At 42.4% G+C, this 26,818-nt stretch overlaps 2 protein-coding genes across 16 annotated transcripts in view; one reads left to right on the plus strand and one right to left on the minus strand.

Moving 5' to 3' along the window:
• The first annotated feature begins 64 nt into the window (after window positions 1-64).
• VAMP7 (vesicle associated membrane protein 7) lies at window positions 65-24,096 on the plus strand. 13 transcript variants are annotated; one of them, XM_026086360.1, is made up of 10 exons: window positions 297-533; window positions 1,122-1,244; window positions 1,693-1,840; window positions 6,844-7,002; window positions 10,121-10,178; window positions 10,795-10,932; window positions 16,011-16,101; window positions 16,766-16,833; window positions 19,691-19,783; window positions 20,499-24,096. In XM_026086360.1, exons 4-10 carry the CDS (start codon window positions 6,857-6,859, stop codon window positions 20,565-20,567), a joined length of 663 nt encoding a protein of 220 aa, XP_025942145.1. In that variant the 5' UTR covers window positions 297-533; window positions 1,122-1,244; window positions 1,693-1,840; window positions 6,844-6,856; the 3' UTR covers window positions 20,568-24,096. The 13 variants fall into 13 exon arrangements, with proteins under 13 accessions (XP_025942140.1, XP_025942149.1, XP_025942145.1 ...); XM_026086362.1 differs by having other exon boundaries at window positions 1,207-1,244; XM_026086355.1 differs by lacking the exons at window positions 1,122-1,244; window positions 1,693-1,840 and adding an exon at window positions 65-265 and having other exon boundaries at window positions 448-542; window positions 6,848-7,002.
• The window catches only part of LOC112975814 (SLAIN motif-containing protein-like), a 28,263-nt gene continuing 25,231 nt past the window's right edge, over window positions 23,787-26,818 (minus strand). For all 3 annotated transcript variants that reach the window (XM_026086353.1, XM_026086351.1, XM_026086352.1), the window contains one exon: window positions 23,787-26,565. In XM_026086353.1, coding sequence (XP_025942138.1) covers window positions 26,499-26,565 — 67 coding nt within the window. In that variant the 3' untranslated portion in view covers window positions 23,787-26,498. The remainder of the gene's footprint in view (window positions 26,566-26,818) is intronic.

Below are 26,818 nucleotides of genomic sequence, written 5' to 3' on the forward strand. Positions count from 1 at the left end.
CTGCTCCCTCAGCAGGTTTCCTTTTTCCTCCGCCCTTAACGCGTCGCCTTATCTCGGCCCTGAAACTCGCGGGTGCCGCAGCTCGTCGGCGGGGAAGGGCAGCCCACTGGAGCGGCCCGGGGGCGGCGGGGCTGGGTCGCCGCTGCGGGACCCCGGGGCCCAGGCGCGCGAGGGAAGCTCCCTTAGCCGCTGCCCGTTTYAGTTAACCTTTGGAATTTCCTGCTGTTGGTATAACTCGGGTCATTGGTTTGTGAGGATCTTAAAGGTTAGATGCTGATGAAGAACTGGCAGTCGTGCTTGTGAGAGGAGGGCTGGGGGGAGGGTGGAAGTAATCATGCTTTAGGCTGTGTCAGCTGTTACATGTTACCTCCTGAGCGAGCCGCTTAATCAAGAGCTGTGATACTGTTTCTTTACCCTTCTTGTAAAACATGTGATATTGCCTTCCAGAAAAAGTGATGGGCCTGGAAGAGAAACTGGATTAATCTTGCCTAATGACTTGTATTCCTAGTGATGAACCAGAAGAGACAGCTGGAGTAAGCCGTGTGTGTAGAGAGGAAACTAAACTTCTGTTAAATTAGCGCATGAAATATGTGCTTCTCGGGTTTAAAATGAACAAATAAGCTATTGGACTAATAGTTGGAATACCCCCTAAACTATTTTAAAAAAGGAAGAAAAAAAATAATAACTCGGAGAAGCCAAGGAAGGGTTAAAGGGAAGTCTAGACTGCTTTCTGCTGAAGTCACTGTGCTTAAACGATCTTTTTCTTTGCAGCCAGGCAGCTTGCAACTTGTAGAGTTGCAACACCTAAACTTGTTCTAGGTTTAAAGTCAGTAGTAATGTGAGGCCCCTTGCTTTCTGTACAGTGCATTTCTGGAAATATAAGCAGTAACATCCTCCAGCACTTGGTACTGAAGCTTTGAATGTTTTGATCAAGAAGCACTGATGAGTCCCCTCTGGCTGATAAGGGCAGTACTGCTGAGTGATAGAGAATGGGTGCAGTTTCCCTGGGTTGACTTCTTGCCCCAGCTATCTTAGCTACCATCAGACAGTTTATTCTTGGTCTTCAGTGAAGTCAGAGCAACAAGCAAGTTCTGTTTTTTCATTTCACTTGAAAATAATAGGCCATCTGCTATGTTTGGAGACTTCAATGTGATGTTTAAAGTTTCAGCTGTGAAGACTGAACCTGTGTATTTTTCATTCTCTAAGATGCTGCAGATTTTTATGGGCGATTCTGTCAAATATAGGTGAGCTTGTACATAGCGGTGTGCTACATCTTGCATTTAGTCCTGGATATATGAATGCAATACTCAAATCCCCTTTTGTACTTAATCTGTACTAGCTACCTGATGGTTTGGGCACAGCTTAAGGAGCTTTTTGGGTCTGGCATTTCTCAGCCACCCAGAAAACACAGCCTTTTTTCCCCCCTTCCCTTTCCCTCCTGCCTTGGAGCCTTTTGATGTAAGGCCTGCCTGGTATTTCTAAGTGAGTTCAAATTGTCCTTTAGGAAGGCTTGCTCATGGTTATTTTCAGCCACTAAGTATGGTAAGTTTAGACAGAAACTAACTGTGATTTCTAGGTTATATGAAGAGGTGAAGTAGTTGATTTCAATGGATATAATTCCAGACTCATCTGTAACTTCTGAGGAAAGATGTTCTCTAGCAGCTTAATAGATTTTATTTTATTTTTTTCTAGGAAGAGATGTTTGTGCTCTCTTAGAGCTGGATGAGACACTGCTTGGAGAGAGAAATATGCTCATCATTAGTCTGTTCTACTTCATTTAATCTACTTCCAGTAAAGCTGAGGGAAGAGTGTCTGGGAGAATGTGGCTGTTGACTACTCAGTAAGGCTGAGAACTGTGAATTCAGCCCGCTGGTTTCAGGACACAGGATTGCAGGGCCAAGCTACTGACCTCCTGCTGAAGTTGTCTGGATAGCTTCTGAAGTCTCAGCTAGCATCTTACTTGTGTCCTGTTGGTAACAGCCCTGTTGATCTGTTAACTCACTAATGAGAGTTCTACAAATAGCCTGTAATTAAAAGAATGGAGACTCTTAAAAGTTGTGGCAGATGCTTCAGAATCCTCAGTTTGAACCTAGAGTTTTTTATTTCAGGAATTAAGGTGTCTCTGTGCTTGTGTGGGCTCTGTAGTTCTGAGGTTAGTTGCTGTATGGCAAACTGCTGACCTTTCACAGATGATGTGTACATGTAGGTTTTTTGGTTTGGTTTTACAGCTGGTCCTTTGTATTGGTCCTGTTCTTTGATTTCTGTGCGAAAAGACTGATTTCTTGATATTTGTCAGTCAGCTGATTGCTCAAGGGGCTTAATCATGTTTGTTTATCTTTGGCTGTGACCTAGTGTTATACCACACACTGACACTACTCTGGTTAAGTTGCTGGGCTGGCCAAAACATTGCAGACTACCTCAGGGGCTCTGATCAGATACAATTGTATTCATTTCTCTTGTTTCGGTTAGTATTGCTGCAGAGCAGTGTGCTGTTGTAATCCTTGTTGCAAGTACTTAGAGTTGTGCTGCCCAGCAGTTCCTTGCTGGTAGAAGAAGCACTGTTGATAGCTCCTGATGAGATTAGTACTCTGCTGAGGAGGTGCTGAGTGAGTAGAAAATGGAATGAAGTGTATTTTGTGTTGTTCACACTTTTAGCTTTAATTATTTACAGGAATTTAGATGAAGTAAGGGACAGGTGAACAGTTCAAGCTTGCATAGGATCAGTTGTGTATACCTGTTGACACTTATGCTCTTTTTTTTTGACACAGATGTTGTTTAATTTTGAGGGAAAGATGCTTGTGCTCTTTCCTTCTGTCCTCATTAGACAGAAGAATGAGCTGCTGTCCCTTTAATCAGGAGAAACCAGCAACAGTTGCATAGCAGTTGTATGGTTTTGGAGGATGTGAGGTTTTCTGGGGKTTTTTTGCAAGATCAAAATCGGCTGTAGGGCTGCTCTTGTCTCTGGTGTGATGAGCCTTTAACTTGTTATCCAAGTTCTAATCTTGTTTCATATTTGTCTATAAACTTGACTTGTTGGGTCTGTTTGGCTTGGCTTCTCTTCTGCTTCAGCTTATTCACATAAAGGTAGTTGTTCCTTCAGGAAGGTTCCAAGAAATGGTTTATTTCTTTATGGCTTAGCTTAGAGGAATCCCTACTTCTGTTCACTTCTTTATCCAGATGCTCATATTTGACTCATAGTGCTGTGCATATCAGCTTTCAGTCTCTTCAGATCAGTGGAGGGAGAGCTGTGATTACTGACTTATTCAGCTTGTGTTTAACTAAAGTTAGGTGAGTCTTGGCTTAGCGTGCTAAAGTCTCACTTTGTGACCCTCAGACTTGTCTGTCTTTAGCAATGTGCTTTGGAGAGCTGAGAGTAGGTTAAGACCAAAGGCAGCAAAATATTTCTGGAATCTGTGACTATTTTTTTTCTGCTCTGCTATCGGCATGTGGCTGCTACAGCAATTTAAGGCTGGATTTAAAAAAAAAAAAAGGGGGGGAGGGGGAAGTTGTGCTGTGGCCACTTTAGTCTTCAGCGGAAGGATGTCAGAGCACAGGAGTAGCTCAATGACAGGAGTATCCCCAGGAGATTTGTACGTATGAATATTGACCACTGGGCTCCTAGACAGAGCCTTCTGGAAGAAAGTTTGGATTTTTTTTTCTGGGGCAGCTCTGAAACACTCTAGGCAAGATGTGGTCTGGCAAGCTAGTTCAGTGATGCTGGAAGGAAAAGGTTGTGGTCAGGCTTCTAAGAGCCTTTGCAAATGGCTTTGATTCTCTGCTTGTCTTTTTTATTCTCTTTTTTTTTCTCTCTGGCTAGTCAAGCTTGATGAAGTAGTGCAAGAGATGCTTGGAAGAGTGCTTTTAAACCCCTCTAAGCCATTTGCTCTGAAGTAGTAATGCTGGGATTTTGTAAGCTTTTGTGTAATTGACTGTTTCTCTATGGAAAGAACTCATAATTATATGGATGGGAAGGGCAGCACTAAAGCCAAAGGAGTCATAACAGGAGTCATAACCTCCACTGGGGCTAGACCGTGGATCTGACTTCTCTGACCTTCTGCCCTACTGCTTGAAGAAATTACTTGTTTCATAATATTTCTCCCTGGAAAACTCCTGAACTTCTCTGTAGTAAGCGGTTGCCTGTGTTAGGAATGGCTGTACTGAGTCAGACCAAAGGTAAGCCCTGCCTAGTATTGGCCATAGTGACTAATGGGAAGCCTAGGGAAGAGTGGAAGAATAGAAGAAACGTGATAAACTTGGCTCCAGTGAGCTGCTGGTGGCTGATGTTAGTTTAATAGTGATTCTTTTTTCTTCTATTAAATTTGTCAGTCTTTCTGATGAGTTCATGTGAACTCTTTATCCATGATATTTTGTCTGAGTAAGTTTGAGGATGCCCTGTGTGAAGAAATACTTCCTTCTGGTGGAACCTGTTCTCAAGAACATTCTCCTCAATTTTGTATTAGAAATGATGAATGATCACAACTTTTTGCTTTACATTCTTTCTACTTGGGTATCTTCTTCCAGGCTGATGAGTTCTCCTGTTTTATCTCTTAAACTTTCCATGTTACCCTTTCTCTTGTATATTCTGTAACTTCTACCATCTTCAGGTGGATGCTAATAGTGCTTATTATAGCTAATTAAACAATATATGTCCTGACCCTTTAAGATCACCTTTCCGAACAGTTCTTATTTTACAGTCTAAAGATCTGAATAATGTGGCTTTTCTGTAATGACTACAAACTTAATGTCAGAGGGCAGGTGTGAGGCTGCGAGTCAGTGTACCTGTGACTGCGTTAAGTCGAGCAATGCAAAGCAGCACAAGGGAGACTTCGCCTGTCCTTGGTAGAAATGGCATGTGGGAGGGTCTGAAGAGTGCCAGCTTTAAGCCAGGAGGAAGTGAAAGGAGCAAATGTGTTTGAAGGGGGCTGCTGCCGAGTGCTCTGGTGCTTCCTTCCGCCCTTTGGTTTGGTGCTCTTCTCTTGTCTGACTGGTCAGGTAGGAGTGAAGGAGAACAACTTGTCTGAAAATTTGTGTCTGAATGATATGGGGCTTTGTTTTATGTGTTCTTTCTTCCCCTTTGCTGATGCTATGAACTTCCCCTGTCAGTTCTTTCTGGAGGTGCATTTGGTTGGGTGCTTTACTCTGAAGCAGTGTCCTTTGAGGGCTTTTATTATGCTGTCTACTTTACTTCTTGTTGTCAGATTAATTCATTGCCTTCTGTTCCCTTTTGCAATGCCAGTTCTGAATACCTCAGTGCTCTCATGTGGCTGGGTTAAAGGTTGTGGCATAGCCATGGAACGTCTTCTGAATAAGTCCATAAGCTTATTCTTTTGCCCTCAAATGTTGAGCTCTTGTGCCTCTGGGAAGTTGTCTGACCACTGATGGCCAAGCCTGAAGCTGTGAAGTTCTGGCTGATAAAAAGGAGAGCTGTGAGCGTTGCAGCAGAGAGGACTGTGCAGTAGTGACTATTATAACTTCATGGTCTTGTTAACAGTTCTGCACTTCTTACCTCACCTTTTCCATTATTGCTGTGATCCTGTGTTGTACATCAGCTCAAATTAAATTACAAGATGCTCAGGGAAGATCTGTCTGCACAGTGCTTGGTAGGATTGATTATTGATACGGAATGCCTCACGGAGATCAAGAGGTCATTCCAGTCAATGCCAGATGGGTAGAAAGTCCGGCTGGGCACAGCCTGTATTCATAGGCTTTCTGCAAGTGGCCTTTGGATCCTAAGGCTAAACCATTGCTTTGCTGCTGTTGTGTTGATTTGTAGAGAAGCTTCCAAGTTACTCAGTTGCATTGAAATAGCTGTATAATCTTTCCAGCCAGAACGCAGAGGTTTCTGGACACAAAACAAGACAGGCAGTATCAAGTGCAAAGTGAAAAATAAGATTTCCTTGGTTGGAAGTCTTCCTAAGTCTTTTCTAAGCAGAAAAGAGGCTTATGGATGTACTGAAATCAGCTGAGCAGATGTCACAGCTGCAATGTGACGTGTGGTTTTGCATTTTAAATCTTGAATTTGTGAGTAGATTAATGTGATGATACCTGAGCTGATTAAGTGTGCCCTCTTATATGATAGCATGCATTTTTCCAACTCTGGAGGCTTCATAGAACTCCAACCCTTGCATTCAGTAGTCTGTGCAGTTTGACACACATGCAAGAATGTCACCTTGTGAAAAGGATGTATGACTGTAGGTAATCAGTTTGCAGATGTGCAGTCTTGCTTTGAAAAATGCAGATTATGTGCTTTTACAGAAGTCTTAGAACAACACACTCAGTGAGTGTCTCTAGACCATAAAAAGTGGATGTGTATGGTGTGACTCTAAGCAGATGGTAGCTTCTCTACTGCAGTTTTAGGAGTGTCTTAGTCCCGATTACCATCAGACTGAAGTCATATGTTAGGGATGTTGGACTTGTCCATGTAATTAATTCCTGTTAACATACTTGCAAGACGGTTGCTTTCTTTCTGAACTGTAGCTTGCTGGCTGCAGGCAGTTTCTTCAAAGAGAAACAAGCAAAATCTGAAGGGTCAGTAGAAGAGCTGAAAATATACTAATATTCCATTCTAGAAAGAATGTAGATGAATCTTGTTATGGGATCACTGACTGTAGGACACCTTGTAGTTGCAAAAAACACTTTCTAGAGGTTAGTGCAATCTTGCTGTCATCCTGAACATGACCTAAAAGAAGTGAGAGAATAGGAAGATGGCTTGCTGATAATGGTAAAAGTATTGAACGTGCTTATGCCTCCATCCTGTTATGCTGATAATTGAGACTATTGTTAAGATTGTAATGTATTCTCCGCTAAATAGTGCGAGTCTAACTCTTTTTTTATTAATTCCAGATAGTGTGAAGTCATGGCTATCCTGTTTGCTGTTGTTGCAAGAGGCACAACCATACTTGCCAAACATGCCTGGTGTGGAGGAAACTTCCTGGAGGTGACAGAGCAGATCCTGGCTAAGATCCCATCCGAAAACAACAAACTGACCTATTCTCATGGGAAGTGAGTAATGGTTCTCTGGAAATGGGAGGAGAGACTTGAATGTACAGTGGGAGTCTAGCCCACTTCAGTTCTTTACAACATATCTAAATATGTTAGTATGCTGACTGCGCATGCAGTAGCTCAATAGCTACTTATTTTGCAAAATCTGGGGAAATAAGACTTGAGTTTAGTTTAAGTAGTAAGCATTGAGGCAATTGAAATGAAATCAAACTTTCTAACTGGATACAGTTTCCAAAGTGAATTGGAAAGCGTTCTACTCTGGATGTCAGAAGCTATTGGAGTCTTTCTTGCTGGTATTTGGAATTTTGCTTGTGGAATCTTTGCTGGCTTTTGAGGCTTGGACAAAGCTTTAGGCAAAGATGTCGCCCATCTCGGGTTACTTGTGGTTCTTTTAAGATAAGTCATGTTGCTGATATCTTGTAGAGTGACCCTGAGCTACCACAGATCCAGTCAGACAAGCATTTTTTCCCAGGCTTTTATGGATCTCTGAACAGCCCTGATCAAAGTTGATGGAATGGGGGTTTAAATATGGCATCTCTTGAGACTATACCAACTTGCTGCACCTAAAAGTAAATGTGCCAATGTGCTGGTGTACAAACTAAAGAAGGAATTGTGGAGGGAAGAGTAATTTAGAAGCCTTGGATCCCACTCCAGCTCAGTCTTTGGAATTAGCATTGTGTAAAAATGCTGTTGATGGGTAGTCTTTCTGCACCTTTCCCTGGTTTGGGAGCACTAAAAATCCCTGAGGAGAAGTTTTATGAAGAGGCTGCCTGCTTCRTGGTCTAAGTTTCTCTGGATGCTGAATCTTTGTTCTAGTGTAATTTTAAGGGCATGGTCCTCTTGCTTTATCTTTGCCTTGAATATGTTTCAGTCGCCTACAAAGTAGGAGTGCTATAGTGTGTTTTTATATATAAAAACTTGAGCTGTGATAGAGGCTATTTCTGTTTGGGAGCACTGAGAGGGAGTAATGAGTGTGTTTACACTTGCAAAGCATGCTGTGGATGAAATGCATAATCTTTTGATCATTACTAAATGTTTCCTCAATGAGGCTTCAATAAATGTGGCAAAAATCACTACTGTTCATGGTGTGGTTTTTCTGATTTGCATTGTGCTCCTAGAATGTACTGATGCCATTCTGCAGCTCTAGGAACTAAGCTTAACATTAGAGTGCTTCTGCTAAAACTAGTCTCTTCTGACAAGTCTCCTTTTGGCATTAGTTTCTAAGCATTTGGAGAACAACCTCTTTGGTTAGAAGGTCTCTTCCCTTCCTTCACTCTGGGAGAGGTGAAGAAAGAGTTCCTAGCCATCTGTTTGGGGTGGAGAATAGATATTTATGCACATGCATGCACACTTTGGAGCAGGAAATGTCTTTCTGCTGTGGGAAAGCAAGATTTTAGTTTACAGATTGTCCTTCTTCCTACACCTAACTGCAGCGCCTGGAGAGGTCATTGAAACTGAGAAGCTGAGATTGCTCAGAGCTGTTCTTCCTGTCTATATGATTTCAGGGATCCTTCTGCCTTGCCAGGGCCCCAGCCTATATGCTAGAAAATCACCCCATTACCTGCATGTCTAGGATTGTTGCTTTAATTCTGCAGCAGGGGGGAAAAAAAACCCTGAGTTTGTACTCCACTTAATGAGTGTTTTCGGGAAGACTCCCTGAGTCTTTACAAAATCTCTTTTTAAAAAAAAAAAACAAAAAACAACAACAACAAAACTAGCCCTCTGGAGTTCTTGGGGATATTCTGTCTCTGCTGTTTAGATTCTTCCACATATCCTTTACGGTGGTGTCTGATAAGCTTTGCTTCTCTCCTTGCCGGAAGGAGTGGCAATAGCTGTAGATATGGAGGCTTTCTCATGAGAACAGACCTTGAGGACAGCAGGCTATACTTCTCAACACATCCCCGAGCCTTATTTCAGTGTTCAGTTATTTATATAATACTAAGCTTGAGTTTGGAAACTACTGCACAGAGCCCTCTGATCTGTACAAGGCAGTTGCTGTGCAGCATGTGCATTAGCTTGCTTTTATTCTGAAGTTTGTAAAAGGGGTCCCCATGCTTATTGGGAAACTTTTGGAGATCTACAAATCTTAAAGTGAGCAGATATATGGTGTTTTTAAAAAAGTATTCATGTGGTCTTTTTTGCARCTCTCTTCCTATTCTGTCCTGATGTACTAGCCAGAAGAATACCTCACTTACTGGAGTGTCAGATAGTAGTGGGACAATATAAGAAACCTAAAGTCAGTGAGTTGAACTAAAATGCCCATAAACTCTGGTTTGGATTTATCTGTGTCTGAATTAACGTTGTTGTTTTGTTTTTTTCTGATAGGCCTTAAAAATAACAGCTTGGTTTCATTTTGAGGGGAGGCTATTGTTCTAGACTTGTTTCTATTGTTCTGAACTAGTTTGGATTGTTTTCTCTCAGGATACAGAGTTGCATTTAACTGTCTTCTGTGTTCTCTTGACACCAGCGCAGGCATCTTTCTATGAACAGTTAACCTAGCCATGTGCTTTGAGCCAGTTTAGTATGCTTATTTTATCTAATTCATTTTGTGGTCTGGTTGCTCTTTTCTCATCTTTGTGATGAAAACCAAAGGCAGTCCAACACGGCAGTCATAAACAAGGCTAAAAAAGCAAGTTACTGTATGAACAAGGTTCATCAAAATATTAATGTTGTCACTCCTGGCAGCTGCAGATAATGTTGCATGTTGACTAGTGTATGGATGCTTGTATGTTCATTGGCTAGGATTAGACATGAATGTTATCCCTGGGATCCCATCAAGGTTTTGTTTCTATGAGTAAGTAGCTGGTAGAATGTGGAACTGAAGTAATTTTGGAATTAATGTCCCACAAAGCTATTGGTAAATCTGAAATGCTGTGAATGGCTTGAGGCCAGTGATTCTTTAACATGTAGGTGGTCTCTTTTCCAATATAGCTCACAGGAATCCAGATGCATCTGAACAAAGATGGCTGGGCATCACTCATGGTGTCTACATGACTTCCTGTAGGGTAACTGGAATTTGGTCCTCTACTTTTTAGCCTTTAAGGCTCCACAGACACTAGTGCCCTCTACAAGATTAGTCCCATGGCAGTTCCAAATGACTTGTCCTTTCTCTTTGCAGTTACCTGTTTCATTACATTTGCCAAGACAGGATTATATACCTCTGCATCACAGATGATGTAAGTATTTTGGTTACAGCTCTTGCACACAGAGGCTCTCTGCAAATGTTAGCTTTTTTGTATCTTATGTCAGTGAAAATCAGTAATGGGTGCTAATCTGAGATTCCTTTATTCCATTGGAGCTACTGCATGTAACTGATAGGAATAAGAACACACCTCCAGAGTCTAAGCCTGAAACTCAAATGCTTTTGAATAGTTAGCTTTGAGGTTAACCTCTTACTTTGGCATAGTCTCTCAGCAGTCCCAGTACAGTAAAATCTAGATGTAGCGATTAGTCTTTAATCATCAGTGGAATATGTGCAATACTCAATTCTGGAAATGCTGAAGGAAAAACTTCTCCCTCTCTGGAGAGGCATGGATTAGTACAAAGTATAGTCCAATAACGTCTGCTGCCAATGAATGTCCAGGAAGCTGGGATTAAAATCTGTTTGTTGTTAAAACCACGAGATAAGCGGTTCGATCTTAGTGTTATGCACAGCATGCCTGTTGAGAGCTGATAATCGGTTTCTCTAAAACTGGCTGCATACTCTGTACATCTCACTATCAGCCCTGTGACTTGACATAGTTCTAGCTAACTGCAGTAATGTCTGGTGTGAATGTGCTCTCTTCCTTCCAGGACTTTGAACGATCTAGAGCCTTCAACTTCCTGAATGAAATAAAGAAGAGGTTTCAGACCACATATGGCTCAAGAGCACAGACAGCCCTTCCATACGCTATGAACAGCGAGTTCTCGAGTGTCTTAGCTGCACAACTGGTGAGACTTGTTGTGAAACAAGGTTTCTGTAATAACCCAAATTTCTCCCCATAAAATTTCCTTGTATTTCCTCACTCAGGACTGAAGTGCCAAGCTGAGTCTAGATATAAAGCAGGGGGAGTTGGTGGTTTTTCCCCCCAACTTTGCCTATAGCTGAGCCACTTCACTGCTTCAGCAGTGAAAAGGATTTGGGATTAATAGTGAATGCATTCCCTGTTCAAACCAGGTAGCTGCAAAGCTGTACTGTGAACTTCTGCATCGATGATGGTATGTGCTCCATCTGTGTAACAAGTTAGACTCCTTGTACTTCCGAAACCTCTGTTTGTGGAACAGCTGAACTTGCTTACCTCTTGAGGGAATTTAATGCTGGCTTCACCCTCCTTTAGACTGGTGCCCTGCCCCCTTTCAATTGACATCACATCTTAAAGGTAACATTTGAAGTCTCAAACCTAGTTCCAGGTTGACCGCCCAGTCCAATTTAACATCATTGTCATGAAGAGCTGGACAAAAGCATAGCATTGTTTCTGTCAGGCTAAACTTCAAGACTTAAGTATTTAGTAATCAGACTGTCCCTTGCTGCTTCTTTCCCTCTTACTTCATAGTAATTTCAGTGGCACACTGGAGTGTGATAGAGAATGTGCTTGTGGTACTGCTTGCTGTTCAGGAAGGAAGAAAACTGGGGTTAAGTTACAGGCAGGTACCGTATACAGAACCATGATAGACTCTCCAGCTATCTTGTGCAGGCTCCAGGTATTTCCATTCCCAAGATAAGAGCTCAGAGAGGAGGATAAATGAGTTGTCGGTTGTGCCATACTATCAGAGTTGGGATTTGACCTGGACCTGCCCAACCCCCCAAATGTATCTATTTTGCTGTCAGTTAATGTTTTTTGGTGGAGACTGTACTGATATTTAAGATGATGCTGGATTCTGACGCTGTAATCTTGGCAAGAATGAGACAGTCATTCCAGCAGTGTGATTGCATTCTGGAAGCAAGATGAAGCCCATGTCATTGGGGTCTGTGCAGGCACCAAACATTAGCATATAAAGAGCCGTGGGACAAATGGCCTTCTTGGTGCAGTGAAATGCTCCAAGCACAATTACAGGGAGAAAAAGCTACAGTCAGACAGGGAACCATGAATCGTATGAGGTATCTTCTTGCGCGTTGTTGTAGTAGTGAGCTGCTACAGGGACAGGCTGATGTTCTGGCTGAGTTGTAGCAAGCAGCCATCTTCTGTGGTGTCAGAAGGGAGCAGTCTGTCCGAGGCTTTCACATTGGCAATGTGGCGTGTTAACTTCCAGTAGGTGGGACAGAGCAGCTCTGCTGTCCTGATGTGATCAGACTTGCACTGTCTGACATTAGCAGACTGTTGATAGCTCAACTAAAGTTGTATTCTGAATGTCATCATTATGGCACATCCAGGATACTGCAAATCTCCTTTTGAAGAAATTTCCAGGTTTCAGAACACTTAGCTAATCTGGATCCCTTCTTGGATTACTGAAGGAGAAGGTGGGCTGGGCTGGAATTGATATCAGACTTGAAGTGCTGAGGAGCTGCATGCTCACTTCGTTTGCCACAGGAATCTGATACAGCCCTGATGCCAGCATCACATTTTCACAAAACTGCTTTGCCCACTGCTGGTGTTTGAGATGTGACAAAGCCCACAGCTGCCAGACAGGAGAAATTTAAAATCGAATTGTATTGCTTTATGAACTGTATTCACAGCAATGCAAGAATACAGATGGATATAGCTTCTGAAGTATGTCAGTGTGCAGCATAGCCTTTGCTTTTGCCCTCTGTAAAGGGAGGTGAGATGTATTTCAGACACTGTTGTTAATGCACTGTTGGCTTGATGTATAACCTGAGTATGCTCAGGAGTCTACAGACAACATGCTGCCCTGCTTCAGTGAAGTTTTTTTTTTGTGGAGGAGAGAAGGAAGAAAGGCAGAGAGCAATTGCTCCAGCAGTGGGACTGGGCTGCTGTTTAAATATGTGCTCTTAATGTAGTGGGACTGTTGTGGTTTGCATTTCTCCTTGGTGCTTGGACTGCTATGGTGTAATTCCAGTACCTGCAAGGAGAACAGGCCCGTGGAAAAGGACAGGCCTGTTCCTGGCTGCTAGATGTAATGTCAAATTAAATGAAGTCAGATAGAAAATAAAGGAAGAATAAATAACTGCCCTGTGACTCATCATCAATAGCCTCATTAGTGCACAAGATCTAGAGGCTGCATAGTCTCCAGGAAAGTGTTTTGAATTTTCTGTTTAGTTTGAGTCATATTCTTAGTCCTTCATTGACTCCAAACTTCATTTCATAATTACCTGAGCAACATTAAATTTTTTTTTGAAACCACCTTTAAATTAAATGCAAGATGGCCTTGGAATATTGGCTTTGGGGGCTTTTACACAGGCTGTATTTGAGGTAGCTACAACCTGAGCTGTATGCATGATGCAGCTGGTTCTTAATTTGCTCCACTGTGGCTGGTGAGCATGTTAGTGCTGTTGCCACTCTTCACAGATGGCTTGTTTTTTTTTTACCTGTTCTACTGAAAATGACAGGTTTGATATTCCAGATGTTGGTTGAGAGGTCCTCTGCTGCTGGTGACCGTGAGTATGCATGCTTCCTGTAAGTGAGGAAATTGGACAAGGTTTATAACACTCTCCAGCAGTAATAATAGTATTTTGAGGTATAGGAGTTGGGCGTAGGGGAGGAATCAGAGGAAGAGAAGAGAAGACTTGCTTTTGCACTGTTTCTGCTTGACATGTATATTAGTGTTAGTCAAAGGAGCTGTTTGTCTTGGTTCAGTCAGTTGACTGCCAGAAGAAATGGTGACTAGTGGAGGTGACTTGGAGCACAGAGTTGCACGTAGTTCACTGCAGAGACTGTTCCTTGGCTTATGCAGCAGACAAAGCGATGAATAACAAAGCCAGTGTGCGTCCAGAAGGGCCTAATGGATTGTGCATAGTAAGTTAGATTAGCTCCCTATCTGTGATAGGGCTGAGTGTTTTCCATCTCCACCAGTCTTTGATATGTAGAAACTGAATGAAGTGATGACTTGTCAAAATGCGAGCAATTCAGTGGCTGGAGTGAGTTAAATTGCCTTATCAGAACAGCCAGGTGGTCTTCAGAGCTGTGGTGTGATATTCTGCTAAAAATCCCAAGTCTTTCCATTTCTTAAAGCACTCTGAGTAGAGCTGGCTACCATAGCTCTTGCATATTGATAGAAATCCAGGCATCAACTAATAATAGTCAAGCAATGACAAATCTGTTCTCTGAAATGGCTTTAAAACTTGCTGAGATTAGAGCTCTACTGATCAGACATTTCATGTAGTGCAAGAACAAGACTTATCTAGATGATTCCTGTAACTCAAGGAGTTTAACTAGTGTGACAGTGAGCATGGAGGAAGAGATCATATAGCAGTTCTGAGATCATGCTACTACTCAAGCGTATCACAGATAATACTGAAAAAGGGGGTTGCGTTTCCAATAAAACTAATGACTAGCTTTGATAACATGCCAGTTCTGAAACTTTTCCTTTCAAAAAAACAACACTGAGGACAAGGTTCAAAGGAGCTGTTGCCTTCAGTGCTGTAACATTATGACATGAGCCTTTACTGCTCTCACAGTATTTATATACTCATATTCCCTGTTGTCAGAAATGGATGCAAATTGAATGCTTATTCAGGAAAAAAGCCTGGTGTAAGTAGACACTTGGATGGTCATGAGGTACAAACACATAGTCTCGTCCTGGCCTCTGCTCTCACCAAGTCCCTTTTGACTGATTAGTATTAAAATACAGATGCTTCCATGAAGGTTCCCCCAACAGATGTGAATGCAATGGTTACAAGTGTAGAGCAAGGCAAAAGCTTAACTCTGAGTTTTGCTCTAGAGACCTATATCCCTAGAAGAAGGCTACTTAAAGGTAACAAGGCAGTAGGAGCCCTGACTAGCAGTGTTTGACTGGAGAGGACCTATGTTGAGCAATAACTTAAAATCAGTCCTGTACTAGTGGAACTTAACTGTCCAATACTGACTTCATCTCATTTTGCTTCCTTTGATTCTGCAGCTGAATGTGAGACTCCTCTTAACCTGGGAATGTTGGCTAGCGCTTGCTTCCACCTACCAACCTGAACCATGTAATTGCCTGAGATTTGTTTGCTACCTCAGTAACAGGAAGAACAATCTTTGAACAAGTTCTCTTCTCTGAAGGGAAGAGAGTTAAGGGAGAGGAGTCACAGTAATGTGTCTGTGTTTAGCTTTCTTCTGTGAGGCCGTGGAATGGAGTGGGTTATAATGTAGGTATCTGACAAGCTGGCAGATGAGCTTGATCCATACAGAAACTGAGCAAATCACATCACTGGAGTATCTACTGCATGCTTCTTCCACTTGCTGTAATACAGCAGAGGGATTAAATTATCAGCAAAGCTGTCTAAGTACAGACTGTAGCTGGAAGGCTGTGTTTCCTTCCAGGTGGGTCTAGTCTAGGTTGTTCTAGTACACATCAGTCTGACTCCTGGTGTGGTGTTTCCAGTTCACGGGCCCTCCTCATCTTTGCCAAGACTCCCTCTTAACATTCCCGTAATAGATGCTTGCATTCTGTCTTGGTTGTAAAATTGTGGGGCTCTTTAGACATCTTTTAGTGATAAGTTAAGAAGATTGTGAAAAGCTCTTAACTTTTATGAAGGCAACACAGTGATGTGTGAGAATAGGAGTGATTGTAGCCCAGGGATTTCATGAACCACATACAACAAATTGTCTTAACTGTCCTCCTTTGCTGTGCAGTGCTGCCAATTGCTTAAACTTTCAAAACTGGCTCTTTAGTTCTGGGTGCTTTGAAAGTTGCAGGCACATGGCAAATGTGCAGCTTCTGCACTGCAGGAGCAGATGGGCATGTGTGACCAGCAAGTGACCTGGATCTCAGTTTTGGGTCTCCTACTCACCTCTAAATGCCTCAAGTACCTTAGAAGGGCACAGAGGACACAAGATTCTGTAGCAGCCAGGAGTTTCCCCTTTTTTGTCCTCTTAAGGAACTGAAGTGCTATGCCAGAGATTCTATTTTCACAGGCTGTTTGTTTATTACAGAAATATCATTCGGAGAGCAAGGGTACTGACCAGGTGGCAGAGACGCAAGCCCAAGTTGATGAACTTAAAGGAATCATGGTTCGAAACATAGGTATTTGGCTTTCCTTTGTCATGCATACAGAGTTGCTTCAGGCCTGGAATGGGAGTCCTGCAGGGAGAGTTATCAAGAGTATAATTGATGAGTCTGGCCTGCTGTCTTCACTTAAACTAAAACAGAAAAAGAGGCTGGGGGTTTTCTGACTGGTAAATATGTCATGGTCTGCATGAACGAGCTCTGAGTTTGCAAGTTGCTACTTGTGTTGAATTTAGTTGAGGGTGGCACATAAGGGTGAGGAGCAATATTTAACTTTCACAGCCTGTGATAGGACACAGCATCCTTCAGACTTGGTCTCTTTGTCACTTTGGCCTTCCTGCAGGATGAGAGCTGCTGTGAGGAGAATACTACTTGGTAACTCACTTTGTCAGATATGACTCCTTGATTCAGGTTTGGACAAGTCTGATCACCTAAAATGGAGGGCTAGATCTGGAGTTGATCAAAATTGAGTGGGATCTTTCCCAAAATGTGTTCTGGGTGACATGAGACTTCCTTGAGTGCTGTTGCCTGGTGTAAACTCTGAAAGGCTGAGGACTGCTTTATGTCTAATAAGTAATGAAAGCTATTGCCAAGAGCTCCTGGCTTACAGTTGGACTTGGGTATTGGAAGCAGCTCTCTGCACTGGGATTCTACCTACTGATTTGGATTCTTCTTTTTCCAGACCTAGTGGCACAAAGAGGAGAGAAGCTGGAGTTGCTGATTGATAAAACGGAGAATCTTGTGGATTCGGTAAGTTGGGGGAAGAGCTTAGAAATAGTAGTACTGCATCGGTTATGTTTACTGGTGAGCAGTGGATGCCAAGACTAGGCCCCAGAGCTGCCTGTAAACAGAGCAGACACTGAAGCACCTAGATCTAAAGGTAAGACTTCCCTGTGTCAAACAAGTCCTGTCTTATTGCCCCTTCCATGCAGGTGTGTTAACAAGCTGTATCCTAGTCTTGCAGCTTCTTAACAGAATGAAGAAATAAGGTATCCCATGCATCTTGCTCCCTATCCTACCAGTGCTGGTGTGATTTGTGAATGGCTGCTAAATACTGGGATGCACAGCTAGCAAAATGCTTTGTTCCCGAGGACCAGCTCAGCTGGCTGCCTGCTACTCCATCCTGTTAAAAACCTTCAACTTGCTTTTGTTTGCTACAACCCACGCACGGGCTACCACACTGCCTGCACAAGCTGTGGTGTTTCTTGTTGTTTTTTTTGTGACATAGTAAAGGGGAAAACCCGTTCTTCATCTGGAACCATAGGAAGCTAAGGAACATAACTAAAACTTCTCTCTTAGCCTGTTCTGAAGTCAGCTTGACACAGATGAACTGGAAACCTTTTAACTTGTGGAGTTGCTCTCTTAACCAAGAGGAGAAAGTGCAGATAATAAAAATACTCCATGAAGCTCCAGAGCCTATGGAGTCTAGGTGGAACAAATAGCCTTTTTTGTAAGAGACAAAAGACTGAAAATTTTGTTTTAATTATAATGTAAATTGAGTTTTGTATATGCTGTCCAGTGAAGTGGCCTATACTCTGGAATCTTTTTTTACCTTTTCCTTTTGAATCCATAGAACTGACCAAGCATCTTCCTTCACAGAATCCTGGCTTGGTGCCTAATTCCTTTGGCACCTGGCCCTCAGAAGGCAATCTTGAACACAGTAGACTGCCTGTATGCCTTCTGTGGGGCTTGTGGAGATCTAAGCATCTTTGAGCTGGCAAAAAGTATTCATGCTTGAGAGATGTAGTAGAGATGCCTGCAACTGCTCAGTAGGGAATACTGTCCTCCAGCTATCAGGTTTTTAAACAAGGCTTCAGGTAGGCAAGTCTGCTCACTCAGGCTCCAGAGGCTTTTTCCTGAAGCATGTGCCTACACCTATTCTTAGGGCAGGAGGTGGAGGTTAATCTGAACAGGCCCACTTGTTTCTCTGCCAAAATGGAGTGAAAGAGGTGCCACCTCTTTCCTGCTAACCTCGCTGTTATCTGGGAGATGTGAAACCTTGTAAACCAAGCATGTTAGGCCATTCCTAACACTTTTTCAGGTGATGGCAAGTAGCCTAACATAGGCTAATGCCTTAGGAAAAAAGGCACCTGGAATGCCTTCAGCAATAAGGCTGAAGTCATGCATGTGCTGTCCCAGGGAATGTTTGTTCTTGGAAATATGCAGAAAATAAATGTGCTTCTAGTCTGAATTCTTTTATCTCACCTGATCGTGAGAGCATCCTAGGAGATGCAGCTTTGAAGACTTCAGCCCTGAGACAGCAGTGTAGCTGTTTCCTATTGTCTCCTGTACAAGTTTTTACCGTTTAATCACTCTAAATTAATAAGGCAATTAGATCCTCCCAGGGACAATGGCAAGGACTTCCTTTTTGGGAGAGAGGACTGAAGATGTGGTGTTAACTGGTGTTAACTTTGCTTGAGGTAGTCTTGTCCTCTGGAGGAACTAGGATGGAAGAGTCTGGACTGAGATGTGGTATGCTGCTACATTGTCTGAACTAGGATAGTTGAGTGGAGGTATCCAGCAATCTGCTCCCACACCTAGAAAACTGCACAGCCGAGCAAGAGAAATGCTTCTAAAGTTTAGACAGAGACTGAGCATGAGAGTCTGCTTTAAGTCAAAAATGCAATTCATACTGATGGAGTTCTGTTTGGTGTAGCCTTGTCCAAGAAGTCTGGAAGGGCGGTGGAGAATATGCCACAAAACTTGGAAGTAACCAGCAGAGTGTGCTGCTGAGTTGGCTTGGCCTGGATCTTGCAGCCTTTCTCTGGGCAGATAGCTCATTGCATGAGCTGTTCAGGGAAAGCACGTGGAAAATATTTGCACTAATACTTAGGAGCCTGGTGGATGCTTGAGGTCAGTTGGTGACCAAAGCCTGTTTTGAATGGGTGGAATCGCAGGATACAGAGAAAAGACTTTAGAACAGGACAAGCACAAGCTGACCATAAAGTACAGCAAGCCCAGATACTGAAGACAAATTCTAGTATTAAAGGGCTTTTCATATAACCCCCAATGGAACTGTTGTCAGAAAGTAGAAAACGAGTTGCCTCATCCTGGCAGGTATATTTATAGTAGTAAAGTTGTGCTTTCTTCTTTGGTGGTTAGATCAGTAGTTCCCTAAACATTACCAAACACTTTAATTCCCCAAAGTTTGCAAGTTAAATGAGTAGCCAAAGGTACCTTAAGGTAGACTAATCCTTGTGAGCAGCCTACAGACTTAATGTCTTGTGCTTAATTTTTTTTGTGTAAGGCTTTTGGAAGGCCTAAAGCCAAGCTGCTGCTGGACTTATTCTTATGCCTTGTCTTTATCTTGCCCCTAAAATAGCATAGGAAATGCCTGTTCAGTTTTATATTACTGTAGCTACAGTAATATAATCTCTCTGGAGGAGAGAACTGTAGCAGGTAACCATGTTATTCAAAGAAAATGGGACCTAAATGCCCAGTTGACTGGGTGAAGTGACCCACTTGTTAGTGACACTACTGGCTGTCTAGGCTACTGGGGGAGGTAGAGGCTGGCAAAGAGTATGTTCCTCTTCATCTAGCTTTTTGGGATGCAGCTTCCTCTGCAAAGGGTTCAGGGATTAAATAGTTGTTTTACCTTTTCTTGTAGTCAGTCACCTTCAAAACTACCAGCAGGAACCTTGCTAGAGCCATGTGTATGAAGAACCTCAAGCTTACCATCATAATCATCATTGTATCAATTGTAAGTACGGAGTATGGTAACTTACCTCTTAAAACAAGGCTTAAATATCTGAGAATGCCAGTAACATTGCTGTCTTTAGATCTGAGCCCAGTCAGCTCTAACCCTGGATCAGTCTTGGCTCTAAAACAAGTGTTTGGATGGTTTTGTGTGAGGTGGGGAGACAGGGTCACTGTGCCAAGCAACTTTTCTTGTTAAGGCAATAGGAAAAGCATTCCAGAAAACTCTGCCTATCCTCTAAGCACCTGTCAGACACAGCTGTCTTGCTGACTCCAGTAAAAGTGATGACACCGAGTTCATGGCTACTGAACTCTGTCTGTAATGGCTTTTAGGCCTTAGTCCTATTGGTATCTTGTTACTTAGCTTGGAAGTAGCTTTTTCATGTGAAGGTGTGCCTCCAGCCTGGAATAAATGTGAACAGTGAAAGCATCTCAGGGTGCTGAAGTGTAATTGCAAGTTTAGGTATGTGTAAAGTACTTTGTCACCACTGGGCCCTCCTGTTTTGCTGGAGGACAGTTCCCATCCCTGCAGGAATACAGGGATGAGGAGGAAGAGGCATTGGTATGATGTGCTGTAGGGCATTCAATAAGCTATTTAGGGTGTTGAAAGTGTGGAGTTTCCAAACCTGTGTCTTGATTGCCAGACTAAATCAGCAGTTGATTGAATAACAGAGGTGTAATTCTCTACTGAAGTCAAGTCAACTGTTTTCTTTCTCCAGGTAATCATCTATATTATTGTATCAGCTGCCTGTGGTGGGCTTGCATGGCCAAGCTGTGTGCAGAAGTAACTGGAGGCAACTGGTGCTGGTCAGTTGAAGATGAGAATCACAGGAGTGTGAAGAATCGACCTACAGAATAACTCTTAATCTTTCACTACTGACACCTCCTCATTCTTCCATCCCTCCTGGACTTCAGACTTTTTTGCCTTACCAACCCAAACAGGCCCAACTGGTCCCTGCTTCTGTGCAGCTGTAACCTCAAGAATGGGCTGTTTTAAATTACTTGAAGGAATTTTTTGTTCTTCTGTCCCAACTACAACCTTCTCAGCTGGGTGGGCAGTACAGCCAGCTCTGAAGCGTGTGTGCATGCTTGCCCATATTGTACATGCAGCTTTGCACTTCCATGTGAATGCGTTAAGTGGACAACAGTATTGCTAGCAGCTGTCTTACCCATGAGGATTGCCTTGGAGAGTAGTTCAGGGTGGGCTGAGCCAAACTAATGGGGGAGAGATAGGATGTGAGTGGATTTCTGCTTCTTACCAAAAAGAGATCCAAGTGTCTCTCCCCACACACCTGGCTGTATATGGAAGCATGTAGCCCTTCTGTAGTGTTCAACAGCTCAAAGTTGCCAGTGCAGTATTGGTAGTAAAAAGGCTTGGGGTAGAGGTTTATGCACTGTAAGATGCAAGTGCTGCTTCTGTATGAAATCTCCCTTTTCCTGGAGGTCTTTCTGGAGTTGGTAGGAGAGGGTGTTAGGTCACCTCAACACTTTGAAATGGCCTCCTTCATCTTCCTTGTCCCCCTCTTAATTTGTAGCTAAATCTTTACAGTAAAGGAGATGGTTGCATATGGTTAAGGCTGCAATAATGTATCTGCTTTGTCACATGTCATTTCTCTTTATTTTGAGGGTGGACTAAAATTGATACTAATGTTATTGCTTGTTGGGGGTGAAACCGGGAGCCAGTCTGATCTGGCTTGATAAGGAGTCAGGTATCACCTGCTTGTGTTCCTGTGCTGAAGGTTTGTGCTAAAAACTGAGTACAGAAAAGGGATAGCACCCTGGAGCTGATGCACAGTTACTGTTGGTCTGGAGAGGAGAGGCTTTTTCAGAGGACCTAGTAACTGATACTTTTATTAAAGAAAAAAAAACCTCCAAGGCTAATGACCAAATGTAGGATTGGGTCCCTTGATGATATGCTGCTATTGGAATATAGGGCAAAAATTTTGATGGCTTTGGCTAGTGTCAGAAGCTGATTGTGAACACCTTATTTCTGTCCTACCAGCCCTGGGAAAGGAGGGCCATGCAACAAGGAAGCAGGGCAGCATGGTGCTTTGAAGTCCTGGCTGACTGGATCAGAAGCTGTTGTTGCCTGGAGCGTGTGAGTGGCTTACAGACTTTAGTCTTCTATCTTACAGGCTCATTTTCAAGAGGAGAAATGGAAACAGCTGAAATCTGATGAAAGCATCAGATGGGTCTAATAAGGAGCTGCATCTTTTTGGCCCAGAGAAGTGGCTTGCTTCTAATAGTGGGTGGAAGCTGTGCAGGTATGGGAAAGGGAGGCTTAATTCAGTGGTAAACTCTTGCACTTGGTTGGTGCCATGTAATCTGACTTTACATAAGTGTTTATGCATCTTAGTTCCTTCCTTATGTGGGCTCTCTGAGCTGTGTGACATGGGCTTGCAGGGCAATGAAATTAAATTGCTGCTCTACCACATCCTTTTCTTGGTGTGTGCTATGCTGACTTTGGAGTTTTCAGGCAGGTGCTGGGTAAAGAGTTCTCATGTAAACTTGCATGTTATTTGGATTTGTCTTCTAGTAGGCTAAAATTTAAAGACTAGTCAGATCTTGATGTCCAGAAAGTATCAGCACTGTGGTCACTTGCATCTTTCTATTGTTAGTCCAATGTACAGCTCATAGAAAGATTTTGGTCCTCCTGAAATGGCTTATCTGGAAAAGGATGTGGAAGAGAACCTTCCTGTCTCTCCTTGTTGCTTGTACAGCCACCCACAGCTCAGTGTACAATTGTGCATGTTTTAGGGACTGATGTTGCTGTGTTCATTTCTATGATTTGTCTTATGTACAACACTTTTTAAAGAAAAGACTTCCTCTCCTTTTAAAAGATGCACTGAGGCATTAGTGTAAAACAAAGTTAACCTGGTTTAAATAAAATTACTGTAGAGAAAGCAGCTTTCCTTAGTTTTGTGAAAGCTTGTCTTTCACTAGATGGAGACAAGCAGTAGGAACTACTCTCCTTTGGCTAGAGCTCTAAAGCAGTTTTCCTGAGGGTGTGGGACTCTGTAACAGTGCAGGTCCAAGCTTGGTATCACCCAGCAAGGCTTCTGGAGAAATCACCCGTAGAAAGTCTGCCCTGAAGTACCATTACCACAAATCTATCAGCAATTAAAGGATTTTTTTGTGTGTTTTGGTTTTTTTGAAGGTTTGATGCAGGTGCTAGTTTGTCATGACTTAATTTCTTGAGAAGGGAAAATCTTTACTTCTCCCCTTCATGAATTCATAGCATCTGTAAGTGCCTTGTATAGAGGGCTGCTGAATCAATCTGGGAGCAGTTGCCCATGTGCTCAGAGTACTTGTGGGGGTGGAAAGAATACAAAAGAACACAAGCAATAGCAACGTGCCTGCTGCTCAGTACAGGTGAACTAGTCCCATAAGAACCTGCACTGAGTAAGAGTTGTTATTATTGGAAGCCAACTGAACATCCAAACACCTTGTTTTGAAGGAAACTTTCAGTGGCATTAGGGAGCTAAATCCCTAGTAATGGATACCCTTCTTCCTCCAGTCTTATCTTGGAAGAACACTTTTTCTGCAGGTGCATACCATACCATGCCAGAGTGATTATGGCAGTGTTGACTGAGCTCACCATCTTGTACTAGAGTGTCCGTAAAAGCTTTGTAGCCTTTCTTCTACCTCAGGACTGTTAAATGCTTATGTAGTATAAGGTGTTGGGAGTAGGCTCATGCATCAGTATGAGGGAGTTGGATTTCCTCTTAAACTTGCAGAAACTGTTCAAGTTCAATTGATTGTTATCTTGGATGTAGGTAAGAAAACATGCATCCTAATGGCATGTCTTTTAGGGCTTGAGCTGATATAGAGTATAAAAATGCAAGGGAAGATTACCTGGTGTGAAAATGGCTTAGAGAATGAAAGGATCTGTAACTTGAATTAACATCCTATTAGTCTGATTAGGTTTTCATATTTCTGATCTGTGGACCAAAAGCCAAAGAGATGGCTCTCTTCTAAAAAGGGATAGCCATCTTCAAGCACTTGGCTTTTTTTTTTTTTTATAAAACATGATACTGACCATGAATTCAAGCAGAAGCTCACTTCAGATTAAGGCCCTGCTTAACCTTCTTGCTTACTCTTGTATGAGCCTATGGTCCATCTAAAAACGTGTATCTCCAAATCTGCATCTTTGTAGCCATCCATCCTGCAACTCTTCCTAGAAACTATCACATGTCTGATTGCTTTAAATAGCTTAAGATTGTATTCTAGTTAACCATCTTACATCACTGGAAAGTTTTGTTCTTTACCTACCATTAATGTCCAATTAAAGTAAATAAATAATAGAAGCTGGCTGGACTTCAGGAGGCTGCAGAAGAATACACTGCCTTTAAAGTGCAGGCATGCTCTTACTCTCAGTGTGCTGACCAAAATAAAGACAAGAGGTGATTTCTTAATTACAAAAATCTAATGGAAGTGTCACTAGTCATTCATCTCTGTATGCCTGGGGAAGGTAAATGTGTGCTCAGGGTAACTAGGTAGCAGCTTTTCCACCAGAGAGAAGTATTAGAAAGGAACAGATCCCACAGTGTCTCTACAAGGGAAAAGCCTTAAGATGAGTGCTGTAAACTTGCCAAGCCTTATCAGTGGGTTTTAGGAAGCCTATTTGTCACTACACTTGTCTCCCCCCACTAAGTCTGGCACCTTTACATGTGGAAGGGAAGTGTTGTTAGCATTCAGAGAATGAACAGTCTTATGTGCCTGTTTTTTTTTGTCTCAAATGTAACTGCTCATAACAAGAACTCTTCTTGCTTTCTCATAATGTAGAACTTGCTTAGTGAGACTTACAAGCAGATTTTTCCATTGCTGGGCTTTAGCAGCTACAGGCACTACCCTTAAAGGTGGAAGAAGGGGGCTATTAACTCCAGGAAAATAGTGGTATACAGCCATTTCTTAGGAAGCTAATGGTAAAACACTAATATTAATTAGAGTGAGCAAGTGGAACATGAGAATGGTCCTGCTTTAAGAAAGAAGGGAAGCAGCAAGGGTTTCTTATTTGCTTAAACAGATGCATCTCTTTCATCAGGTAACAAACCCAACCTGGGTCTCAAAGCATACTCACCAACTGCTAAAGCCTGCTACTGTGTGAATGTTCTGTACAGAGGGATGAGAAATAGTAATCAGCAGAAAAAATCAGCTAATCATGTAGTGAGTCCTGTGCCAGCATTCACTTTCTGGCTTGTGCAGGAGCACATACATCAGAATAGCCTGTTTTGAAACTCTGCCTCTTCCTTTTTAATTTAGTACTTTGCAAAAAGTGACCTTTGCTATGAAATGCCCTATAGGGCTTCCTACTCTAAGAGCTACTGGCAAGTGCTGTTTCCCATATCTTGTTCTACTTAAGCCACTTGCAGTGGTTGTCCTGTAGGAAGACACTGAGTGCTGAGTTGCATCTTCCTTTGCCAGCAACCAAGAAATTGAAATTTAACCGTGAAATCAAGATGAAAGGTAATGATTAATGTTTGTATCATCTAGGTTGGAGCCCTGTGTAGATAAACACCTCCAAAGGAAGTCCCTTGAAGCTGAAGGGTGGAAGCAGTATGGCTGTGGCTGTCATGAAAAGCTTCCTTCCTCAAACAAAAACAAATTTACTCAGGCTCACTGTTTGTAAGGCAGATCTATTTCAGCACCATAACATTTTATTAAACTATACTAATCAATCACATTGATGGCAGGGAGAACATTGCTATTAGTGCATATTTTCTGTACTAAGACTGTATTAATGGCCCTCTAGCACTTGTGAGGAAAAGGACATCATTTAAACAGAATCCTTCATATCCAAAGAGACAGTAGAAAACTTTTCTACAAAAACAAGGGCAGTTGGAACTAGAACTAGTTGAAATAGATCAAAGGGAAATGCTTCAAGAGGAATTAGTCAGGGAGCACTATTTCAAAGAAACCAAACACCTACCTTTTTCAGGAACCAGTGGTTGTTAGCTTCCTCTGAGACATGAAGGTGCTGATAAACAGCAGTTTTTAAATAGCATCCACCTGTCCCTGCAACTGCCTGTTCACAAACCCACACAAATATTGTGTACTGCTCCTTCACTTGTGAACTGACTACTGTGATGCACACACTCAAATACAACACCTTGAAGTGTACTACAGTTATAAAAACCAGCTTCATCTTCTAGAACAAACAATAAAAAGTAGCAGAAATACATTCTATACAGAAGTAAAAAAAAAGTTTCAGACAAACAGATTACACCAGGTTGAATTTAAAAAGTCTTACTTCTAACAAACACCTATACAGCTATTTCTAGTCTCCCCCACCCATTGCTATGCAACACACCATAGCAACAGGTCAAAGCTGCTTGGTGGCATGAACAAGCCAACCAGTAACCTTTAAGCAAGCCATCCTCGTTAGTGGGTCATGGGTTTCTGCTGACAGGCCTTCCAAAGGACTGCAAGTTAGAGGCTCATAAGAAATAAGGCTAGTTTCAGTCTTCATGTGAAGACATTCAACCTTCAGTAATGTTTTGAACAGTAGGAATAAAGTAGTCTGTTCCACCAGTTAAGTGGCTAAGATCTCAACAAAAATAAGAAGTTTGCATTCAAGAGGCGAAGAACTATACAAGTCAGTCCCCAATGTGATGGGTCTGGTGAGAAGAGTATTGTTTTAAAATAATGTTCTCATGCCCAGCCAGCTGGGGTTCTGCTTCACACAGGTGTTTGGCAGTGCATCAGCTCTTTGGGTTGTATCAGTAACACCCATCCTTCCAGGAATCATCAGCAGTTGTCTGACTGGTCTTTGCCGATTGAAGAAATCTGTTTTGAGAGACAGAAGTCACTAAGCATTACAAGAAGCAAAGTTCTCAGTAGTCTATTGCTATACACAGGAATGCTTGCTTAAGGTTTCAGTTTACATTAGCCTTCTACAATGTCCGTCTTATCACAGTGTCAACAGCTGCCTGCCTTAGGCAAACCGTTGTACTGTCACACACACATGCAGCTTGCACATCCCATGTACCAGGCAGCCACCAGGACAGACACAGCTGCAGCAATTTCAGGTAACTCAGAA

This window comes from Apteryx rowi, unplaced genomic scaffold, assembly GCF_003343035.1.
Source record: "Apteryx rowi isolate R43461 unplaced genomic scaffold, aptRow1 scaffold_69, whole genome shotgun sequence".
NCBI classification, from domain to species: Eukaryota; Metazoa; Chordata; class Aves; order Apterygiformes; family Apterygidae; genus Apteryx; species Apteryx rowi.